Source organism: Xiphophorus hellerii, chromosome 21 (genome assembly GCF_003331165.1).
Source record: "Xiphophorus hellerii strain 12219 chromosome 21, Xiphophorus_hellerii-4.1, whole genome shotgun sequence".
NCBI lineage: Eukaryota > Metazoa > Chordata > Actinopteri > Cyprinodontiformes > Poeciliidae > Xiphophorus > Xiphophorus hellerii.
This window is the reverse complement of record NC_045692.1, coordinates 8,730,517-8,750,088: the sequence shown is the minus strand read 5'-3', so window position 1 is coordinate 8,750,088 and position 19,572 is coordinate 8,730,517. Positions and strand designations below refer to the sequence as shown.

Below are 19,572 nucleotides of genomic sequence, written 5' to 3'. Positions count from 1 at the left end.
GAGCTCGCCAGACTTCACTTGTTGGTTCAAGAGACAAGAAGTTAATGAATGAGAAAATGCCATAAAAAAAAAAAAACAACTTTTAGTTTGAAGACTGCAGCTCCCCTCACCCACACCATCTCCCTCCTCCCTTTAGGTTTCATGAAATCATGACTACATTAAAAGAGGTGTGGACTTTCCAAGGAGCTGTCAGTCCAACAAGGCCAGCAGGTACTTTGCTCAGACACACACAAACACACTTCCCTCTGGGAAAAGGTGCATGATTTATAAGCACTGTCGCCACTCCGCCAGGCTCCAGCTGCCATGAGTCGCACCGTAATTTTAAAGCATCATTTGTAGCAGTGATGAGGAGGCAACTCTGACTCATGCATGTGACGGCTGCTGCAGAAAGCTAACGGCCCATCTGTCATTCTAAGCGGCAGTGATGTTCCTCCTGAGCTGGGGCAGCCACGTTTGAACAGGTAGAACAGAAACCTAACGTTGTTTATTTTCACAATATACCGTCTGTTTATTGTTGCCCTAATAGAGTCACACCAGTTACATCACTTGCGTTAAGTGTTGACAATTTGTTTTTGAAAGATTATGGTGAGAAGGAAAGTTCAGGAGTCTGCCAATGTGCAGTCGGCAAGAATTTATAGGACTATTTGCAAGTAACCACTTTTGACATTTCCACACACTACTTTAGGGGGGGAAACTTCTAAATGCATCTTAAATTATAAGCAAATTTATTGGTCCTGATTATAGTCTCTAAGTAAAAGCAAGAGAAAAAAAAACCCCTCATGTTTAAAAAAAGGATTTTGTTAGACTTTCGAAATCCTGAGAACATTTTTAAGCATAGTCTGGCCCTGGAAGATTAATATGAGAAAGGAGAGGTGGCTAACGACTTCTGCAAGGTGCCGTCCATACAAGAAATATTTTGTTCCCATGCAAGAACTTCCTAGAACTGAAGGTGAACCCAGAGCCTCCACAAAGAATAGTACTGTATATCTTGGATTATTCAGCTTTTAGCTTTATAACACAACAATTCCAACAAAAATCATAATTTCCTGAGCTTAGCACAAGTTGTGACAACACTGACACCGAAACCTTCTGAATTGTGGGGGGGACTGGTGACAGAGTCATGGATGGTCAAGTCTTATTGGTGAAGGATGGCCATTACAGTCTCATGCAAAAGGCAAGCTATGTAGCTCAAATCATTGAAGTAGTTAATGCTGCTTCTAATTGAACGAGTTTAGTGTAAATGTTGCATTTAAAGGGACAGTATTATGTATTTTCCAGGCACATAGTGTCATTTTATAGCACAAGCAAGTAACTATATTACTTTCAGTTGTTATAAAAAATGCTGCATATATCAAATATGACTTCAAAAAATTGACTTTGCAATTTAATGCCTTGAAACTGGGTCTTTATAAGAAGATCCTGCTCTTTCCTCCGCTTTCAGCACGTCATCACAACAACGTATTTCTGCATTAAGCTTTAGTTGCACTGAGAAGTAGCTCATATGAATGAGCTCAGTAGATGCAGTTCCACCTCTTGTCTGCTAAGAGCTGCTGTCGCTAGTCTGAAGGAGCTCAGTAGAGGACTCGTAGGAGAGCAGTGCTCTGTGAGGCAGAAGCTCGGCTTGGAGACTGCAGCTCTGAGGAAGAGCTGAGTGGAAAATACATCACTTGGCGAGACCAAGCGTTTTGTAACCCTGAATGGCTGGAGATTAAAGGATTTTTCAAACATGCATAAAAGAGTCAAGGCAGCACTCCAGGTATGTTTCTGATGAGTTAATAACATGATGAAAAGTTGATTTTACATAATACTGCCCCTTTAGAGAGAGTCTGTAAAGGGGGCGTGTTTTGGCGAAAGTCGGTCCTTTTGTACCAGCAGGGACGCCGTTCTCCAGCCGAGATTCACCATGGCCTCTGCACTGACTTGCACAGCATTTACTTCGTGTTTACTGTTTCTTACGTTACTATTTGCAGTTGTGTTTTGCGACGCTGATGCAGAAGAAGAGGAGCATGCCAAGCACACATACACTGTAGAGATGTTCACCGAGGCGGTGCCAACTGCACCCCACTTTGTCATGTTTTACGCCCCATGGTAAGTGCAGAAAATGAGTCTTTTTGAACGACGTTTGACAGATTAGTCGGTTATGGCATCTCTTCTCTCTTTGCCAACTCTTGTAAGTGCAGAAAACCTCCCGTGTTGTTGTGGTAACAGTTTACCGGTAAACTGGCTGGCTAGCTACTAAGCTACCTAGCCCACCCGCTAAACACAGTTGATTCGGTTAGCTTAGATGCTAGGCTAGATTAGCATAGCGGCTTATCAGATTTAAACATTTACAGTTAGCCCTCTATAGCATAACGTCACACATGCTTCAGGCAGATGAAATAATATTGAAGCATTTTCAGGTAAAAAGTACTAAACTACAGTTGTCGTCGTTGTTTTTGCACCACGTAGCTGAAGTTTTCAAAGTTATAAGGAGGTAGCTTTGCTTACGTGGCACGCACTGATTCACTGTTATGTGAGTGGCTTCAAAACTGGGGGTCCGCGGTCCTACAGAGGCCCTTGGTCGTGCAAAGGGGGAAAAAAGGAGATGAGGAGCTCAACTGTTTGTAAGCTGGAGATGTTTGGCGTTTTCTGCTATAAAATACTGTTTTACTAGTTATCTCATCGGGACAGTAAAATTCTGCATAAACGCAACTGATTCAAATGAATTAAATCCTGAAATTGTCATCAATTTTAAGAATATAATGGCACAATGTTAGACAGCTTTCAATTTAAATCGAACGGGAGGAAATCTAAAACATTCAAGGCAATATTTTTAATTGCTATAATTGAGAGTTGCCCCATCCAGGGACCACCAAACATCATTTTTTTTATTGTGGTCAATGGTGTGATTTCTCAAAAGCTTATTGAGACTTTGAGTTGAATAGTAAGGAATATTGTGGTATGTAACTTGGCAGCATTAACCTTCACAGTATTCCTTTTTGGTGGGGGAAGAGACTATTCTGAAATCTATTAGGATTATTTTCTGATGTAAAACAAACAAAAAAAACAACATTTGCGTGGTCCATACTGTATTTGTATCTGGAATCCTTCCTGTTTCACAACCGTCCAGACATGAATTGTAAGATGTTAAACCGATAAAAAAAAAACTATCTTTTTAAGGCTAGTTAAGAAAAGACAACAAATGTAGTCTGATCACATAGGTTTAAAATTTGCGCCAAAAAAATCAATAATTGGCTAATTGTTTTTCTTTGCCATTAATAATAAAATTCAAATAAATTGTTTTAGCAAATAACATTATGTACCAGAGTATAGTAAGGAAAAATAATAATACTTTTCATGTTGTCTAACTCCTCTGTAATAAAAGGGAAAGTACAAAATGAAAAGACACTTTTCCTTGGCCTTCCTGGAAAATAACACCAATATATAGCGAACACGTTTTAAAAGTTCCTCTTGTCCTTGTTTTCTAGACATTGTTAAATTGAATCTCATGAAGTGAAAATCACAGATTTTACTCTGGTATTTTGGTGGAACTCTGTCAAATACTTTAAATCCTTCACTGAAAAACTTCTGCTGCCATTTAGCTTCTCCAAGGAGGACGTGAACATCGGCCGAGACCGATTTTTGACTCAGATCTATCCAAAGTTTTCCATCGAGTTTCACACCTTTCCAGCAAAACCAGAATAAGTTTCTCAACTATTCACGTGAGCTGTAAACATTTTAGCAACGTAAAACCTGGAATTTTTTTTAAGAGAATGCAAACGTGTCCAACAACCCATTTTTATCACTTTATGTCCAGGTGCGGCCATTGCCAGAGACTGCAGCCGGCATGGAATGAACTGGCAGACAAATACAACGGCATGGATGATCCTCCTGTATATGTGGTGAAAGTGGACTGCGTCCAGAACACCAAGTTCTGTTCCAGCGAGCACGGCGTCAGAGGATACCCCACGTAAGTAAGAGAACGCCACAGAGAGATGCATAGACAGGACAGTTTGTCTGCTTGAAAAGCGAAAGATAAAAAAAACCTGAACAGTATGCAAATGATTTCAAAACTATAATGTATTTCAGCATTCATTCATATCAGAAGTGAATCTTGCTAATTTTTCAATTCATGGCTAAAAATGTGACTCATAAGATCAGACTGTGAAATGGTCAATTCACTGCACCACTTATGTTAACACACCTCTTTACAACTTAGAAATAAACTTGCTTTCCGTTAATCATTGAAACTGGTGACACATTGACCCAAATGTAGATGAAATATTCTGCCAGAAATCTTCGTCTAAACCCTAACCTTGCTGCTGACACCTGCGAACACAGCAGGAACACAACCGACTCTAAATAATTATTGACTATTCGGTTTAATAACCAATTTTATTCATTTGAATTGTGTGCTATTTAAAGCATTATTTTGTGTGTTCATGTGCAGACTAAAGTTGTTTAAGCCAGACCAAGAAGCAGTGAAGTACCAGGGACCAAGAGATCTGCAGTCTTTGGAGACGTGGATGCTGAAGACGCTCCAGGAGGAGCCTTCAGTGAGTTTCCTTCACTCAGTAATCAGCCTCAAAGCGGCGTTTTGTGAATTAAAGGTTTCTATCCACTTCTGTTCTGCAGGAACCAGTAAGTGAGCAGGAATCCCCTAAAGCCCCAGAGCCCAAACAGGGCATGTATGAGCTCACTGCAGCTAACTTTAAGGAACACATATCCAAAGGTAAATGTGAGGCTTCATCAGTCTCACTAGTTACTGGGTAATTACATTTTTTTTTACTGCAGTTGCAGCTGTATCCGGCTGTAAAAGTTTCACTCTTGTTCCATATTTGAATGCTTTTTCAGTTTTCATCCACACTAAGATGTGATTCTGCATCTGTCATTAAGTAACTTAAAATGGCTTATTGCTTTGCTTTGAATATCAGGATAAACTAACAATTAAAAAAAAAAAAGAAACCTTCATGTAAAGTCACCTCATGTTTTTGGACTGGGCAATAATAAACTGTCAATGAGAGGACGGTTCCTAAGCTCCACTGAAGCCCAAGAATCGTCATTAAAAATAAAAACAAATGATTTCCTGTTTGGATATGACACGGGCGCCTTTTACCATCTGGTTATTGCTTGTAGCTCTGCATCCTGGCAACAGCAAAGCAATAATTTGAGCTATAAAGTAGCATACCTGGTTGTATAAGCCCTGCAGGCTGGGTATGCTTTTTATAGCAGGTAATGCTGTGTGCATAAAGAAATGAGTTTACGTTACTAAAAGTATAAATCTTCAATCAAGGCAACTTCTTTTTTTAAAGTTATATGAATTTCTTGTAATGGCTTCTGTGTTTCATTTCCAGGCGCTCATTTTATTAAGTTCTTTGCACCCTGGTGCGGCCACTGCAAAGCCATGGCGCCGACCTGGGAGCAGCTGGCCTCCAGCTTTGAGCACTCTGACGACGTAAAGATAGGAAAGGTGGGCTGAGGGTGTCATCACTGTTGAAAACAGTCTTAGAAGATCTCCACACTTTACAAGCTTAATGTTTTGCTTTAAATGTTCAACTTCTACCGATGTTGCAGGGATCTAGTTGTGCGCTGTCTCCTCTCCTTAGACCAAAGTCCCTTTGCACAGTCAGTTGATTTGTGTGACAGAACAGGTTGTTAATCACATGAGGTGTTGCTCGTTTTGCATAGGAGGGTCAGAAACAATGCAGGAGCCAGTGTTTGGTGTGATGTCACTCCTGTTTTAATGCTGGTAATTTGCCTGTGACCCAGGTGGACTGCACACAGCACTACGAGGTGTGCTCTGAGAACGGTGTCAGAGGATACCCAACACTGCTGTTCTTCCACAATGGACAAAAGGTTTGGAAGCAGGCTGCAGGGTTGGCAGATGACCCAGTCTGGTGTGTGTGTCCGTGTGATAATTCTCCTGCTCTTATTTGTTTTATTAAGATAGAACAATACAAAGGGAAGAGAGACCTGGACTCGTTCAAAGAGTTTGCAGACAACCAGCTGAAGGCTGCGCTCTCTGTAGAGCAGAAGGAGGAACCAGCCGAGGAGCAGAAATCAAACGAGATTCCCACTGATGAGCCAGCAGACGAGGAGGTAAAGGTGGGTGTGGACAGCAGGCGCGCATAGCACATATAGGAACGAATACTTTTGTGTTCTGTTCTGAATTTCTTTGGGTGTGACCGTATCTTGCAAAGAAATCTCATGGTATCAAAACAGCAACGCAGTTCATTTTGCTCACATAGAAGGCGCCAGTTCACAACAATCGCCTCGAGGCGCTTTTACAAACGTCGTTTGAAATGACACAGTGGCATTTTACAGCACGTTATTGTGAAAAATAAATTGATATCACAACGCGTGATCCCGTTGACTATTAAAGGAATTGTAAGCTAACGTTATGAGCCTCAAGTTTGGCAGCCGGCACAGTAAGAAAGTAGTTCTTTAGTCAGCAGTAAACCAGTAAAGATTCTTCATCAGGTTTGTTTGGGGGTTTTTTTTTCATACTATGTTAGAAACTTAACAAAAGCATAAGATGTTTGCTTGCATAAAAGTCTTGGTTACAACTGCCAGTGATCATGATTAATTTTCTTTAGACCCATAAAGTGAAAGTATGCCGTTCTGTGTTTGCAGTCCGACGTGTTGATCCTCACCGAGAGCAACTTTGACGAAACGGTAGCGAAGGGCTTCACCTTCGTCAAATTCTACGCTCCATGGTAAGATCACCTCTGTAGGAACAAATGGCCGTGTGGATATTTTAATAGTACCACTATATGACAATATAATCAATTTCTAATTGCATCTTAATCAGATTCTGAAGTCTCTGGATATTTTTATTGCTGCTGTGCACGGAGGCTGCAAAGTTCAGTTTTGGTCCCATCTAATGACCTTGTTGCACTTCTGCTTTAAAATGAATTCATTTATTTAATCAGGTCAACTTTTATTTACCACGTTAGGTTTAGCGTAGGGGTGTCAGAGGTGAATACACACAAAACACTTCAGATACTTTTTGTATGTGCTACTCGGCTGTTCTCATAAAATCCCAAATAAATAAGAAAACTGATGAATAATTTATATATACAAAAGGGACTGTCTTTTCTTGCATAGTTTTAAAATGACAAGTAAATATAATGCTGAATAGTTTTTTTACAAAGGGATTTTAAGTTCCCAATGCACATCAGTTCTTGATTAAAATGGCACAACTCTCGTCTTCCTGCTGTGCAGGTGTGGTCACTGCAAGAATCTCGCTCCAACTTGGGACGACCTTTCCAAGAAGGAGTTTCCTGGCCTCACTGATGTCAAGATCGCCAAAGTGGACTGCACCGTCGAGCGCACACTGTGCAACAAGTATTCTGTAGGTTTAACTCTGTCTTCTCAAGTCCGAGTGTGCTTTAGAAGTTCACTGAAGAAAACGTTTTTGTCTTTTACACCTGCCTGATCCTGCCCCACACAGCCCAGACTTGTATAGAGCAACTCTGCAGCTTAAGCTTCACTCAAACTGGCTGTTGCTAAGGCTAATCAAACCTGATGTAATCCTGTTTTTTGTTTTGGTATGTCTTTTTCTCAGGTGCGGGGTTACCCAACGTTGATCATCTTCAGAGCTGGGGCGCAGGGTGACGAGCATCACGGGGGGCGGGACCTGGAGAGCCTGCACAGCTTCGTGGTGAGGCAGGCGAGAGACGAGCTGTAGGAAGCAACAGCTCTCTACCTGGAGTCTCCTGTTATCTGGCCAGCTGGACAAGAGTCTCTGTCCTGCCACTGCCAAGTCGGATTTCCTTCAGGAAGGAGTTAAGCCAGCGACAGACTGATGTCATTGTCTGGGTCTCTGTTTTTTTTTATTTTGTATTTACAGACAGAATAAATGTGTTGGAAATGTATTTTTTTATAAATCTCTCGAGCTGAAATCTTATGTTTGTAAACCTCTACAAGCACTGGTCCAATAATAACCAGAAACAACGACAACTGTACCAAAACATTCATTAAAAATCTTGTTTGTTTTTTCTTTTGTTTTCTGACTCCTGTGGGTTCCCTTCCCCTCCTACTTAAATTATAAACCTCTACTGTTATGACGCTGTGACTCTTAAGTTGTAAAAGTTGTGATGTCTCTGTGAGGTTGAGGGTTATTTTAAAGGTACATCATGTATATCTGCTGATAGCCTATCTGATGTAACTCTCAGGGAAAATAGGTGGACCAGAATAATGTCACTCACACAAGATTGTTGTTGACGCGGTAACCTGAGCCGTGGACCAGATTGTTTACACTTCACTAAATACAAAAAGCTCTAAAAATGATCACCTTCGTTTCATGTGAAATGTATATGTGACATCTTTTTACTTTTTTTTTAGCTTTTGAAGTTTCAAGTCATTAATTATGCAACTGTATTTTAGTTCACCTCTTTAAAAAAAAAAAGAAACATCCAAATGCAGTTTGTTTATGTTTTTCTCGAGCTAAGTGAATCGCAGATCAGGCCCATCTGCATTCATTTCTTTATTACTGGTTATTGTATTGATTGAATCATCATTGAATGTCCCTGGTATAAATATGAATAGTTTATTAAATGACAATAACATAAGAACCTGACTAGCCTCGTTGAAAAGTAAAGCTGAACTTGCACCAACTAAACTTTTTTCAGTAAAGTAAATTTACTGAATTTTTTTTACTTAATGCTCTAAAAAAATTCTCTAGTTTTAGAGAATTTAAAAAAATTTTCATGGATTGTCCAACCTTCCTGTGTTCAGTGTTTATGCTCTCGACCGGCTATGCGGAAAAATGTCCTGTGATGCAAGACGGCTTTTATTGTCCAACCCAGGTTCACAAACGGGCAAAAGCAACAGTTTTATCAGGTTTTTTTTTTTTTTGTCTTTATAAGCAACATGTGGTCTAAAGAGGTTTTTCAATGGGCCGCATTTGTTCCCTGTCCACAAGTTTTGTACGAAAAGAAAAAAAAACAAAAGTGGAAAGTTGTAACATAAGATTTCATAATAAATTTTGCCAAAAACATGTTTGTATTTCTCGCTTTAATGTGGTATTTTCTTTTTCAATAAAAGGTGCAATAAATAAGCTGAAAATGTACACGTATTTACAGAAAAAAAAAAAACAGTCTTAACAGGATCACAAATGTAAACAGCAGCTTTCCAGAGGTATATAATATTTAAGATAGGTTAGGCACAAAAGGTATTTTGATTGGTACGGATACAAGTTTTTTTTTTCTCTCGTTCAGATATGTTCTTTTAAATATTCCACGTTATTTAAGGCTCACAGTAACGCGCTCAGATGGGAAGACGCTGCAGCTAAATCTGAGCATAATGTCGCTCTCAGGGTTACAGAAGAAAAAAAGAACTCGTCATACGGACCGTTTTAGTCTCTGCAAATGTTTTTCCACAATCTCTTGTAAAGGGGTTAGACGTGTTTGTGAGCTTTGCGAGTGCAGCTAAACAGAAATGGCCAGTTTGTGGCATGTCGGGGGGCGAAGGGGCTGAATTTCTGTCCTTTTTGTAGAAAAACACGAGTTTGGCCACAACATGGATCGGGTTAAACCGGCCCCGGAGAACTGCATGTCAGCCGGAGCCTGGCAAATATTGACACAGAGCGCATTATTTGGAGGAGTGTGCTGCTAAAACAGAATGCGGTCTCTTCGGTTGAGTCCAAATTATATTTTGGGAAAAGTAAATATGGCTTGCGAGGAAAATACAGTAGGAAAAAAAAAAAAAAGGATAAATACGAATGTACTGACAGATGCATCAGTTAGCATTTGCTGTAAAGTTGCAACTGGCCTCGTTTATTCTCGTCTCGATGATGCGGGTTTTGAGTCGGCTGAGCAGGTGTTCGGATCGGTCGCGGGGAAACTGATCTTTCGTACGCCTCCTCAGATCTGATCCGCTGTGTTGTCCATCGGAGAGGAGATGGGGAATGAAAGCAGCAGTCTGACTAGTCCATCAACAGATCGGTTAGGGCCTCTCAGCGAGGACTTGACGCGTCAGGCCTTCTTACGATTCAATAAACACACAATATACAAACCAAACACTCTTCTTAGACACACAAAGTCCGTAAAGGTGAAGTCTGGAGTGTGACGCTAACAACGACGCTGTAAATCTCAGTCTGGTGTCGATCTCCGTCCTTGTCGTCGACATGTTAATAGTTTCGGTTTGTGATTATTGAACTAAATGCTGATACCTTCCAGGCTCGAAAAACAAACAAACAACTGGAGTCCAACTGAGTTCAGCCATGTCCGTCGGCGCACAACCAGTCCTCACTGGTGTCAGTGGCAGCCACAGGCGCGTACCACCATGTTCTTGTACTTCTTCAGGATGACGTTGGAGTTGTCGTCGAAGAAGAGGACGGAGATGGCGTGGAGCTTGGTGGGGGCGCAGCACGGCTTCGGCACATTCTCCGGGTTCATCAGGTGCACCTGGAGATATGGGAAATGTGACAACACTGTTTATATTGGAGCAGATCCTTAAACTCACATGTAGATGTTTTCGCGAGGAGCCTTAGCAAATTCATATGATACTGTTCTGCGACAAAGAGAGACTTCTGGGTGTCAAGTTAATTTTAAAATCAGACAAAGACAGTTGGCAAATGATTGATGATTTAATTTACTAAAAGATGTGAAAGACCGTAAGCTTTAATACACATGGGTTGCGTTGCAAGACATATCATACCAGAAAGTCAACATCGGGGACAAAAAGGATGGGTTTAGAAGGGAACAGTCAAAGGCTAGACCTACGTACATTAGACTGAAAGCCTGTGGTATGTTTTGAGTATATAAAATTTTTCTCTTTGCCCATTTTAGATGCTTTCACATAGCTTCCCACCCTTTCAGTGTTTTAAATATCCCCACCTTACAACACAAAGTACTGGGGTGTGTGACTCGAAAGTGACACGTCATTTTCAAAATGTCTTCAGAACTAAAATCTGGAAATAGTGACATGCATTTGAATTCAGTGCGTTATTTAACTCCGGCACAGATGCTGCTTCTCTATGAAGTTGAAACATGGAGGTGGAAGCATCATGCTGCGGGAATGTTTGTCTTAAGAAAGCGCATAAAAAAACAACAAAGTAAAAAACAGAGTTTGAAGAATCTTAAACAAAAAAAAATTAACTATTTGTTAACTTGTGACAATGACCCTAAACATGTGGAACGCTTTCGATTTTGTGTGTTAGAATGGCCCAGTCAAAGTCCAGACCTAAATCCAATTGCAAATCTGAGACCAGATTTAAATGCATCAGTCACTTGTTTTCAGTTTTACTGACAACATGGCAACAAAGCATGGATTTCATCTGAAATACACAAATGTACATATGCATCAAGCAGAGTGAGGCCGTCCTACCAGCGTTTGCACGATGGCAGTGGTTGGTGGCATTCATGTGTCCATTCAGGGGGAAGGAACATTCTCCATCACAGTAGTTGGCGGCGTAGCCTTCGGGGGCGATGATCCAGTCCTGAAGAGACACATATGAACTTAATTTGCATGTGGCACATCTGTCTCTACTAGCTCTGAGCAGCAATTTAATAAAGAACCCTTAAAGTTCGTTTTAAAGCTATTTGATTGGTGGGAGGCCTTAAAAATGCAAAAGCAACAGTTTCTGCAGTCTTCTAAAAGTTTACAACGTCTCTGAGGACATCTACCATATTACTCGAGGAAGCAATATTTCTCCCCTTTCTTCCTTCCTGTCCGCGCTTCACTGTATCCGCCTGATGAGTTATCAGCATGTTTTAACCTCATTCCGACTTGTTTTCATGTTTTTAGCTTTCCACCACGTCGTTTCTCTTCTTGCATCTCTCTTTTCCCTTCTGTCTCATGGCAACGTGAGTCTTTTTGCTGTCGTCGTTGTTGTTCTTGTTCTAAAACAAGACTGAGATTAACCAAGTATATGTTAAGTTGTTGATGTAATGTGCGAGTGCACATTCAGGTGAGTAATTGCTTGCGTTATTCCTCTAGATGTCAGTGGTGTGTCAACAGCTATCGGCATGTTTGAAAAAGATGAGTGGATCTCTGGCCTTTTCTTCCACGGTTTCTCTCTGAACTCCCACACACACACACACACACCCCCACACACCTGGGGGCTGACATTTGGGTCTGCTCCCACTCGGCTGTGTATATCTGCCTCTCCTGCTAGTTTAATCTGCCTTGTTAGCAGCGGTTTCTTATCACCTTGTGAGAGTGGCCTGCAGTGTTTAACGGGAGCAGACGAAAACGCCTCCCACACCAGCAGCAGCAACTTATTTCTGTCTTTGTGACTTGAGATGCCTCGTCTGTGGTAGTTGTATGAAGTCTAATAAGTCCAGACTTATCAGAAGCTTTTTCAGTGTTCCACATTTTCTCACATTCAGTTGCACCGGATTCATCCAATTGTATGTTTATCGTCTTAAAATGAATGAATTTATTGAAAAATCCTAAAGCATTTTCATTTTAGCTTCTTTGGAAGGAATGAAATCAATTAACTGGACCATGTTTATTGAACAATGTGACCACACAGCTTCAGAAAAAAGGACAATTCACAAAGTTTTGGCTTATTAGGTTCCAGTATAATGGGTATATTAAATATATCTTCTTCTTTTTGCTATTTTGTCACACATGACACAATGATAACCCGAGGAAAGGAGCATGGCCCAATGTGGAAACGTAGTTTCCCTCTAAAATGAACTGGTTCATTTGGACACCAGCTTACATAAATTCATTGAAAAATAACATTTTGACAAAAAGTTGTACAAGTATTGTTATATGTTGCTTCATATTCAACACACATAATTCAGTGGTGGTTTATGGAACTCTAACTCTAGACATTGCTATTTCACTCCCTGACAAAAATAAACTGATATATATATAAGCAAAGAAATAATTGTCAAGAACTTATTTTATACTTCTAACAAAACAAAATAAAAATAAATAAAATAAGATACTACCTGTTTATCCAATTTCATCATTATAATAGCCAAAAGAGCTTTTTGTCTATGACGTTTTCATTATTACAGAAAAACTGTAAAAAATGTTTAAGTGATACATCAGATTTTTCTAAGATTTACTTGCTGTGTTTTAAAAAAGATGCAAAATATAATTCATTCTTCCCAATAAAGCAATTTGTCTTTGAGCTGAATTAACAGCCTGTAAAGACTGACTCATTAAAATAGCATAAAAAATGCTTAAAAAGTAAAAGTACCTGCCAGCCCAGCTCTCTGAAGCTAACATACAGCTCGTGTCTTTTGCACGCCGTCTTCTGATTGCTGCTGTTGTAATCTGGAACAGAAGAACAGAAATCACTAGGAAACATCCTTAAGATCAAACTTATAACTACCGTTAAACACATATCACGATTTTATTATCCTTTTTTCTCAACATATCAGCGCATGAAGACAGCAAAACAGAAAAGACTCCTCCCTCGGTGAATGATGACGTAAAACACAATTAAGTGGAGTGAAAACAAACATTACACTCCCGGCCTGAGAGCAGAAGAAAAACACAACTGGACTCGTGTAATGCTCTGGGTGGAGGAGCCTGTGTGGGCGTGAACCAGAGCTCAGGCACCAGCGCTCATTACGTGCGTTTGTGCGCCGTACGTGCTTCACATTCGTCCCCTGGATGAGGCACTTGAACGCAGTGCCTAATTGAATTTTCCGGTGTCAGCCAATGTTTGGCAAAACGCGCAAGTGGCGAGATGGCGACAACTGTGTTTATGGACTCTTCCTGCCATGTAGTTTGTCGTTAATCATCTCTGTTCCATTCTGCAGGCGTCGCACGGGGCAGGTACAGGTTTTTTTTGTTGTTTTTTTTTTTTTGGTTTTTGGAGTTGAAGAGGTCATTGCTGGCAGCGGGAGCCGCGCTGAAGTCAAGATAGTGACACAGACTTTCCGAAGAAGGTTTCAAGGGCTGCCTCTCCGGCTTTTCTGTCTTCTTTCCTGTTGATTTGATTGCTAGGTTTATGATTTCATCGTGAAGCTCTAAAGGGAGGACAGGGAGCAAAAAAAAAACAACCAAAAACAAAAAGAGGCCTTCTGTGATGATGGTTAGGGTTCTGATTCGCATCCAGGATGGAGATGTTGCAGTTTATTATTTTAACTTCAATTTCATCCTAAAGGGTTTGGCTTATTATATTACATTAATTACAACTGGTTATTTAGCTACTTAGTTACTTGTTATTTTTATTTAACCTTTATTTTAGAAAATCTCATCGAGATTAAAAATCTCCTTTGCAAGGCAATCCTGGACAAGACTAGCAGCGGCACACAGAGGTTACAGAAAATTCACACACAAAAAGATTTATAAAAATTAACATCATTGCAAAAAAAGTTAATTAAAAGATTCCTCAGTTAAAACATTTACAAATCGATGATTCCTTTTCAAAAATCAGTAAGAAGAGCCTTAAAATCATTTAGAGACAAAAAGTCCTTTTAGATTCATATATTTCTGCAACTGGTTCCAAGAAGATGGAGCAGAAAACCGAAAACATTTCTGTCCAAGTTCAGTTCGTATTTTAGTAATAGGATGATAATTGTGTTATTATTAGTAAAATTGTGCAGCTGCTCAAGCATCCATAGCCTATACCCATTTGACTTCGTCAAATGGAGACTGTTCGAAAGCAGTCACTGTTTGAGCTGCAAGCTAGACCGTAGACAGGTCGATAATCCATCATAGAGCAATACAGAAGCTCACCTGTTTAAGGAAACCAATTAACTCAACAGTCATGTTTCTGAGCCGTCTGAGAAAATCGGAGTACCCAGAGAGAAGCCATGCATGCACAGAGAGAACATGCAGCTTCCATGCAGAAAGTCCATAGGCCAGAATTCGAACCCAAGTCCTTCTTGCTACTAAATATGCAACAGTGAAACCTTATTGAAACTGTTTCTTTTGTTTGTTTTTTTATATAGTTTTAAATATATATATATACTTCTGTTGCTATCAGTTACATGATTATATATTGATTACAGCTGATTAAATGTTTCAATAACATATTTTATTATCATTCTTATTAGATTTGACGACACTTGAATCCAAGAGTACTCTGTAATTTGGCCATCTTGTGCGATAAAAGAATTGCGTGCATGAAAAGTTTGATGAATTTTTTTATTTTTTTTTTTATTAGAGCAAAATATAAAAGCTCTCCATGTAAGGAGGTGGCCTTTTTTATTTTTATCCTCCAAAGTTTTCCCCTGAGTGCGTCTGTCAGAGGAGGCATGAGTCAGAGGCCAGTCTGAGATTTGTCACTCAGTCACAGCCACCCATCCACTCAGCTCACCAACTTGTCAGCCTTGTTTGGTCAGCTGGAGTTGCAAGGAGACACACACACACACACACACACACACACACACATAAGTTCGCACGCACAGGCAGACAGTGTAAACAAACACGCTTCAGTTATGGAAGGGTCATTGATTTTGGTTCTTTACGTCTCAGTGTCCATCATTCATGAGCAGTGGCATTTGGAAAACAAACAGCAACATACACACACACACCGCCCCACACCCACACACACATATAAATGAACCAAAGTTTATGTGTTGGATGTCAATGGACAAGGCTACTCAGCTACTCACTGAAGATTTGTAATTTAAATTCACCAGAGCCGGTTGCGTTCAGATTTCATCATCAGTTAGATGTCACTTCTCACAGTTCTGCCCAAGAGTTTTAGCTCGTCTTATGAAGTTGGATTTATGACTGTTCATCTGAGACTGTAAGAATAAAGACCCTACATGTCGCTCGTACGGTGTCATCCGGATGAGATTTTTCCTTCCTTTCCATTTGTTTTTTCTCGGTGCATTCATATCAGCCATGTTTAGTTCAGCTTTAATCAAACTCTAGCTAAGTCCAGTTTATTAAGGGGGCCATAAATGCTCAAATTCTGATGCAAACCGAAAAAGAATATTCTGGTTCGGTTGAAGTGAACTCTGGCGAATGCTAAGTGGTCTAGAGGCCGCTCCAAAGGCAGGGAGCGGACGATAGAGCAGGGCATTCTGGGTAAATGCAACCAAAACAAACACGTGTCTAACTGTCTCACTTTCGATTTTTTACCAAAGACAAAAAAATAAATAAAATCCTACACACGACTAAAATCTCACGCTACTCCATTTTAGTTTAAGCTTTGTTGCACTGTGTTTTCTTCTTCAAAGGTGTTTGCCTTGTTTCCTTCAGTGACTCTTGGTGCAGCGCCACCACAGGCGAGGGGAGGAACAGATTTTTGTTGACGGGTTTGGATTATTTGAAACAGTGCAGTGTGAAAGCAAATCAAAGTGTAACAAAAGTTGTAATTTTTATCCCCAATCGAACCGAGTCTAACCAGACTATCAAGTGTGAAAACATCCTTCAGCAAACTCTGGGTGTCGTTTCTGTGGCTGAGTCCACTCTATCGGAGGCAGGAAGCCGAAGGTGAGACAGCGTGAGGCAGAGAGTGCTGCGGTGGGGTCAAAGGGCCGGCTGTAAGCGTCGGATACAGTCAGGTGTTTCCCTAGTTTATGGTTCCTTCCTTTCCAATAGGAAGGGCCGTTCACTGGCTGTGGGCTGAAGTGGAAATAGGGAGTTTACTGTAGCTGTATGGGTCCGTGCTGTCAGTCATGTTCCTGCATGCGTGGCTAAATGTTTATCGGCAATAAAACCTAGGGTCAAGTGTTGGTCCTGCCTCCCTGCGGACCAGGGTGACCTTTCAGCATCGTCAGCAGCAGAGAGTACATGGATTTAACAGCTTTACTGCAGGAAAGCGTCCACACACCAAGCCACAGGCTGGTCCTGGATCTGAAATATGACTGTTTTTCCTATAAATATTCAAGCGAAAAGTCCACTCTGGCTTTGCATTGTTAGGAACAGTTCTGGTGCGTAGCCTGTTTATATACAGGAAACATCCAAGGACAGAGGAAAAACTCAGCTGAAGGGACAAGACCGACTGGCTGAGAAACTTGGCTGACCTGATTAGAACTTGAGGTGGCATTTATAGAGAATGAAATAACACATGGCGATAGCGACATACCCCCACTCAGTTCTGAGATATTATGGGAAAAGTTGATTTACAGATTCAGGACCTTGAAAGAGTATTCGTCTCTTCTAAACGTCTGCCCAGTTTTCTTTTCACGTTGCAATCACAAACGTCTATAGATTAGAAAGTGCCGCGTTATTGTGGATCGCGAGCGACATGTGTAAAAATCTGAATAGGTTGGCGTGCATTCGTATTTAGCCTCCTTTACTCTAATATCCCTAAATAAAAATCGAGTAAAACTCCCGTCAGAAGTCACCTAATTAGTAAATTCACTTGTGCATAATTTATTCTCGGAATAAATCCAGCCTTCAGGGTTCAGTAGAGAAATGTAGTGAGCAAACATAATCATGAATATCAGAGAATACAGTAGGCACATTAAAACATCAATGGAGAAAAAAAGCTAGGAAGAAAACCTTGGTGACTCTGGGGGAGCTGCAGAGATCCATCCACAGGTCAGTTAGGAAAATCTGTAGACATGAAATCTAATCAAGAAATCTGACTTTGACATAAAAGTGACAAGTTTGTTGAAATATTGAAATATCTTCACAAACCTGATCATCAAAAGTAAATCATCTATCCTGATGATTAACATTTTTTGAAGGGCAATTTTGACTTTGAGACCTTATAACGCACAATTCATGTAAGGTTTTGGTTGTGTGTGATTTTTATCTTTGTTTTAATTAATGTTTTTGGTCATTTAATTATTTTAGATATTTAAAATATAGTATCTTCTAGTTCCATTGATGAGTGTCTTTTTCTTTTCTACAAAATTTAAGTTTATTGATCTTTCACAGGGTAAATTATTAATTATTATTAATTATTATTATTATTATCATAATTATACCCGAAAATCGTCTCAAAACAGCAATAATTTCAAGAACAATTTATCATCCGGCAAAATTTGTTACAGGTCTAACCTATAAGTGAAGGTAACACGGTCATAATGTGAAAACAGGAATCAGGTTAGGTGAGACTAATGTAGCAAAATGTTAAAGTTTATACATTTGCAATTATAAATTACAGTATAATGTAGCATCATCCATGAGGGCATTAACAATTAAATATCTGTGCACATCCCCTGGCTTCTGCGTGCAACACACAATATGTGGTGCATTAAAATCTTGTAAAAATATTCACTACCTCAAAGTGCACATAGCCATGTCATACACACACTTTCACACAGACCCCCTACTACTCCTTCATCCAGGTCTGCTTTATGATGCGTGACATTCAGCTTCGGGTCAAATCACAGCCAAGGGTGGAGGGTGGATGAAGCTGTTCGGCTGCCTGCACACTCATCAGGCTCCAACAGCAGACGCTACTTAATAAGAAGAAACACGAGGCTGCCGCAGCAGCGACTTACATGACAAGGTTTGGAAATATTGTGTAATGACCTAAATCGATGTTTAGTCTCTGTGTATTACAGAAAACCAAACTGACAGTGACAGGCTTTAAGTAAAATGGAAATGTGTCCCTCTTATCGGTGAATCGGTACAAACTCCAAAGAAAAACATTTGTTTTTATGCAAAGAAAAAAAAAATAGCAGCATATAATGACAATCTTTAACTTATATTTCTTTGATCCTAAAAAGAGAGTTTACAATTTTACAAACAACACCAGAGGTGGTTGTACTTTAGAGTAAGCAGCCTACTATTTTTTTTTTTTTTCTTACAGATTCACAGATTTTTCCTTGCACCTCCTGGCCTTCAAAGTCCTCAGTATTTACAGTCTGTGGGGCTCTTTAAGAAGAATAAAGCTGATATTTACTGTGGGCTTTCATTGAGGGTAAAAGCCCAGATTTGTGGTGCCCATAAACCACATCGCCCCTTCCTGCTTGTAAAAATTTAATGCCACACAGCTACTGCTGAGCTCTGGCTCCCATGAGGCCTGCATTCATTTCTTTTTCCTTTCCTCGACAGAGGAGAGACGGCACAGAAGAAGAAGAAAGGATGGACTACCTATTTTATGCTGGATTATATCAACATTGGCCATTCATGAATTCACTACATGCTTGCAAAAAGATTAGTTCCAAAAAAGTTCATTAGATATTAAGATATCATTTTATTTTCATCTTCTACACATCAGTCGTACCCAACAGTAAATCACACATATTGATTGATTGATTGACACATTGATTAAAGAAATCGTGTAAAAGATTTTCTGTTCAAAAAATACCTAAAACATTAGAAATCAGGATTTTCTAAGTCCGAAGCTCTTATTTTGTTACAAAATTATTCAAACTACTGACCAATTTAGATTTAAAGTTATTTCCGATCAACCAAGAAGTTTGTGATAACAAAAATGAAACAGGCATCTCTAAAACGAAAATGATGTAAAAGGAGTATCAGTGTTGGGGAGGAAGAGCATATGTATCTGTTTTTATTTATGTTTCACTTAAAAACTGGATGCTGAAACCCCTTTTCAAATTATTGACCAGATTTCCAGTCAGAGGAAACGTTTGCGTAAAATTAGAACATAAAATGCATTTATGTTCATTTTTCATGATGCGTGTGAATAATTTGGGCAACTAGATGTTCATTAGAGTTTTTTTTTATTAATACATCTGTTTGACATCGCAACAACTTTGTGGTGCAGAAGCAAGTCTGTTGTTGTTGTTGTTGTCTGTTGTC

At 39.8% G+C, this 19,572-nt stretch overlaps 2 protein-coding genes across 3 annotated transcripts in view; one reads left to right on the top strand and one right to left on the bottom strand.

Annotated features, from left to right (window-relative positions):
• Positions 1 to 1,849: 1,849 nt before the first annotated feature.
• Positions 1,850 to 8,389, top strand: txndc5 (thioredoxin domain containing 5). 2 transcript variants are annotated; one of them, XM_032550888.1, is made up of 10 exons: positions 1,850 to 2,088; positions 3,797 to 3,949; positions 4,430 to 4,535; positions 4,615 to 4,711; positions 5,334 to 5,449; positions 5,749 to 5,835; positions 5,926 to 6,078; positions 6,613 to 6,695; positions 7,204 to 7,333; positions 7,547 to 8,389. In XM_032550888.1, the coding sequence occupies exons 1-10, from the start codon at positions 1,904 to 1,906 to the stop codon at positions 7,667 to 7,669; spliced, it is 1,233 nt and encodes a 410-aa protein (XP_032406779.1). In that variant the 5' UTR covers positions 1,850 to 1,903; the 3' UTR covers positions 7,670 to 8,389. The 2 variants fall into 2 exon arrangements, with proteins under 2 accessions (XP_032406779.1, XP_032406778.1); XM_032550887.1 differs by having other exon boundaries at positions 1,851 to 2,088; positions 5,926 to 6,084.
• A 406-nt stretch (positions 8,390 to 8,795) lies between these two features.
• bmp6 (bone morphogenetic protein 6) overlaps positions 8,796 to 19,572 on the bottom strand; it is a 53,289-nt gene continuing 42,512 nt past the window's right edge. Inside the window, 4 exon segments of the mRNA XM_032550886.1 lie at positions 8,796 to 10,388; positions 11,311 to 11,328; positions 11,330 to 11,422; positions 13,142 to 13,218. Of these exon segments, the coding sequence (XP_032406777.1) occupies positions 10,239 to 10,388; positions 11,311 to 11,328; positions 11,330 to 11,422; positions 13,142 to 13,218 (338 nt within the window). The 3' untranslated portion in view covers positions 8,796 to 10,238.

What these genes read in the sequence shown, in the direction of transcription:
- txndc5 (XM_032550887.1), top strand. Translation starts at nt 1,904, where the DNA reads ATGGCCTCTGCACTGACTTGCACAGCATTTACTTCGTGTTTACTGTTT. An exon ending in GGCGTCAGAGGATACCCCAC is followed by an intron (nt 3,950 to 4,429) that starts GTAAGTAAGAGA and finishes GTTCATGTGCAG; the next exon opens with ACTAAAGTTGTTTAAGCCAG. An exon ending in CGCTCCAGGAGGAGCCTTCA is followed by an intron (nt 4,536 to 4,614) that starts GTGAGTTTCCTT and finishes TCTGTTCTGCAG; the next exon opens with GAACCAGTAAGTGAGCAGGA.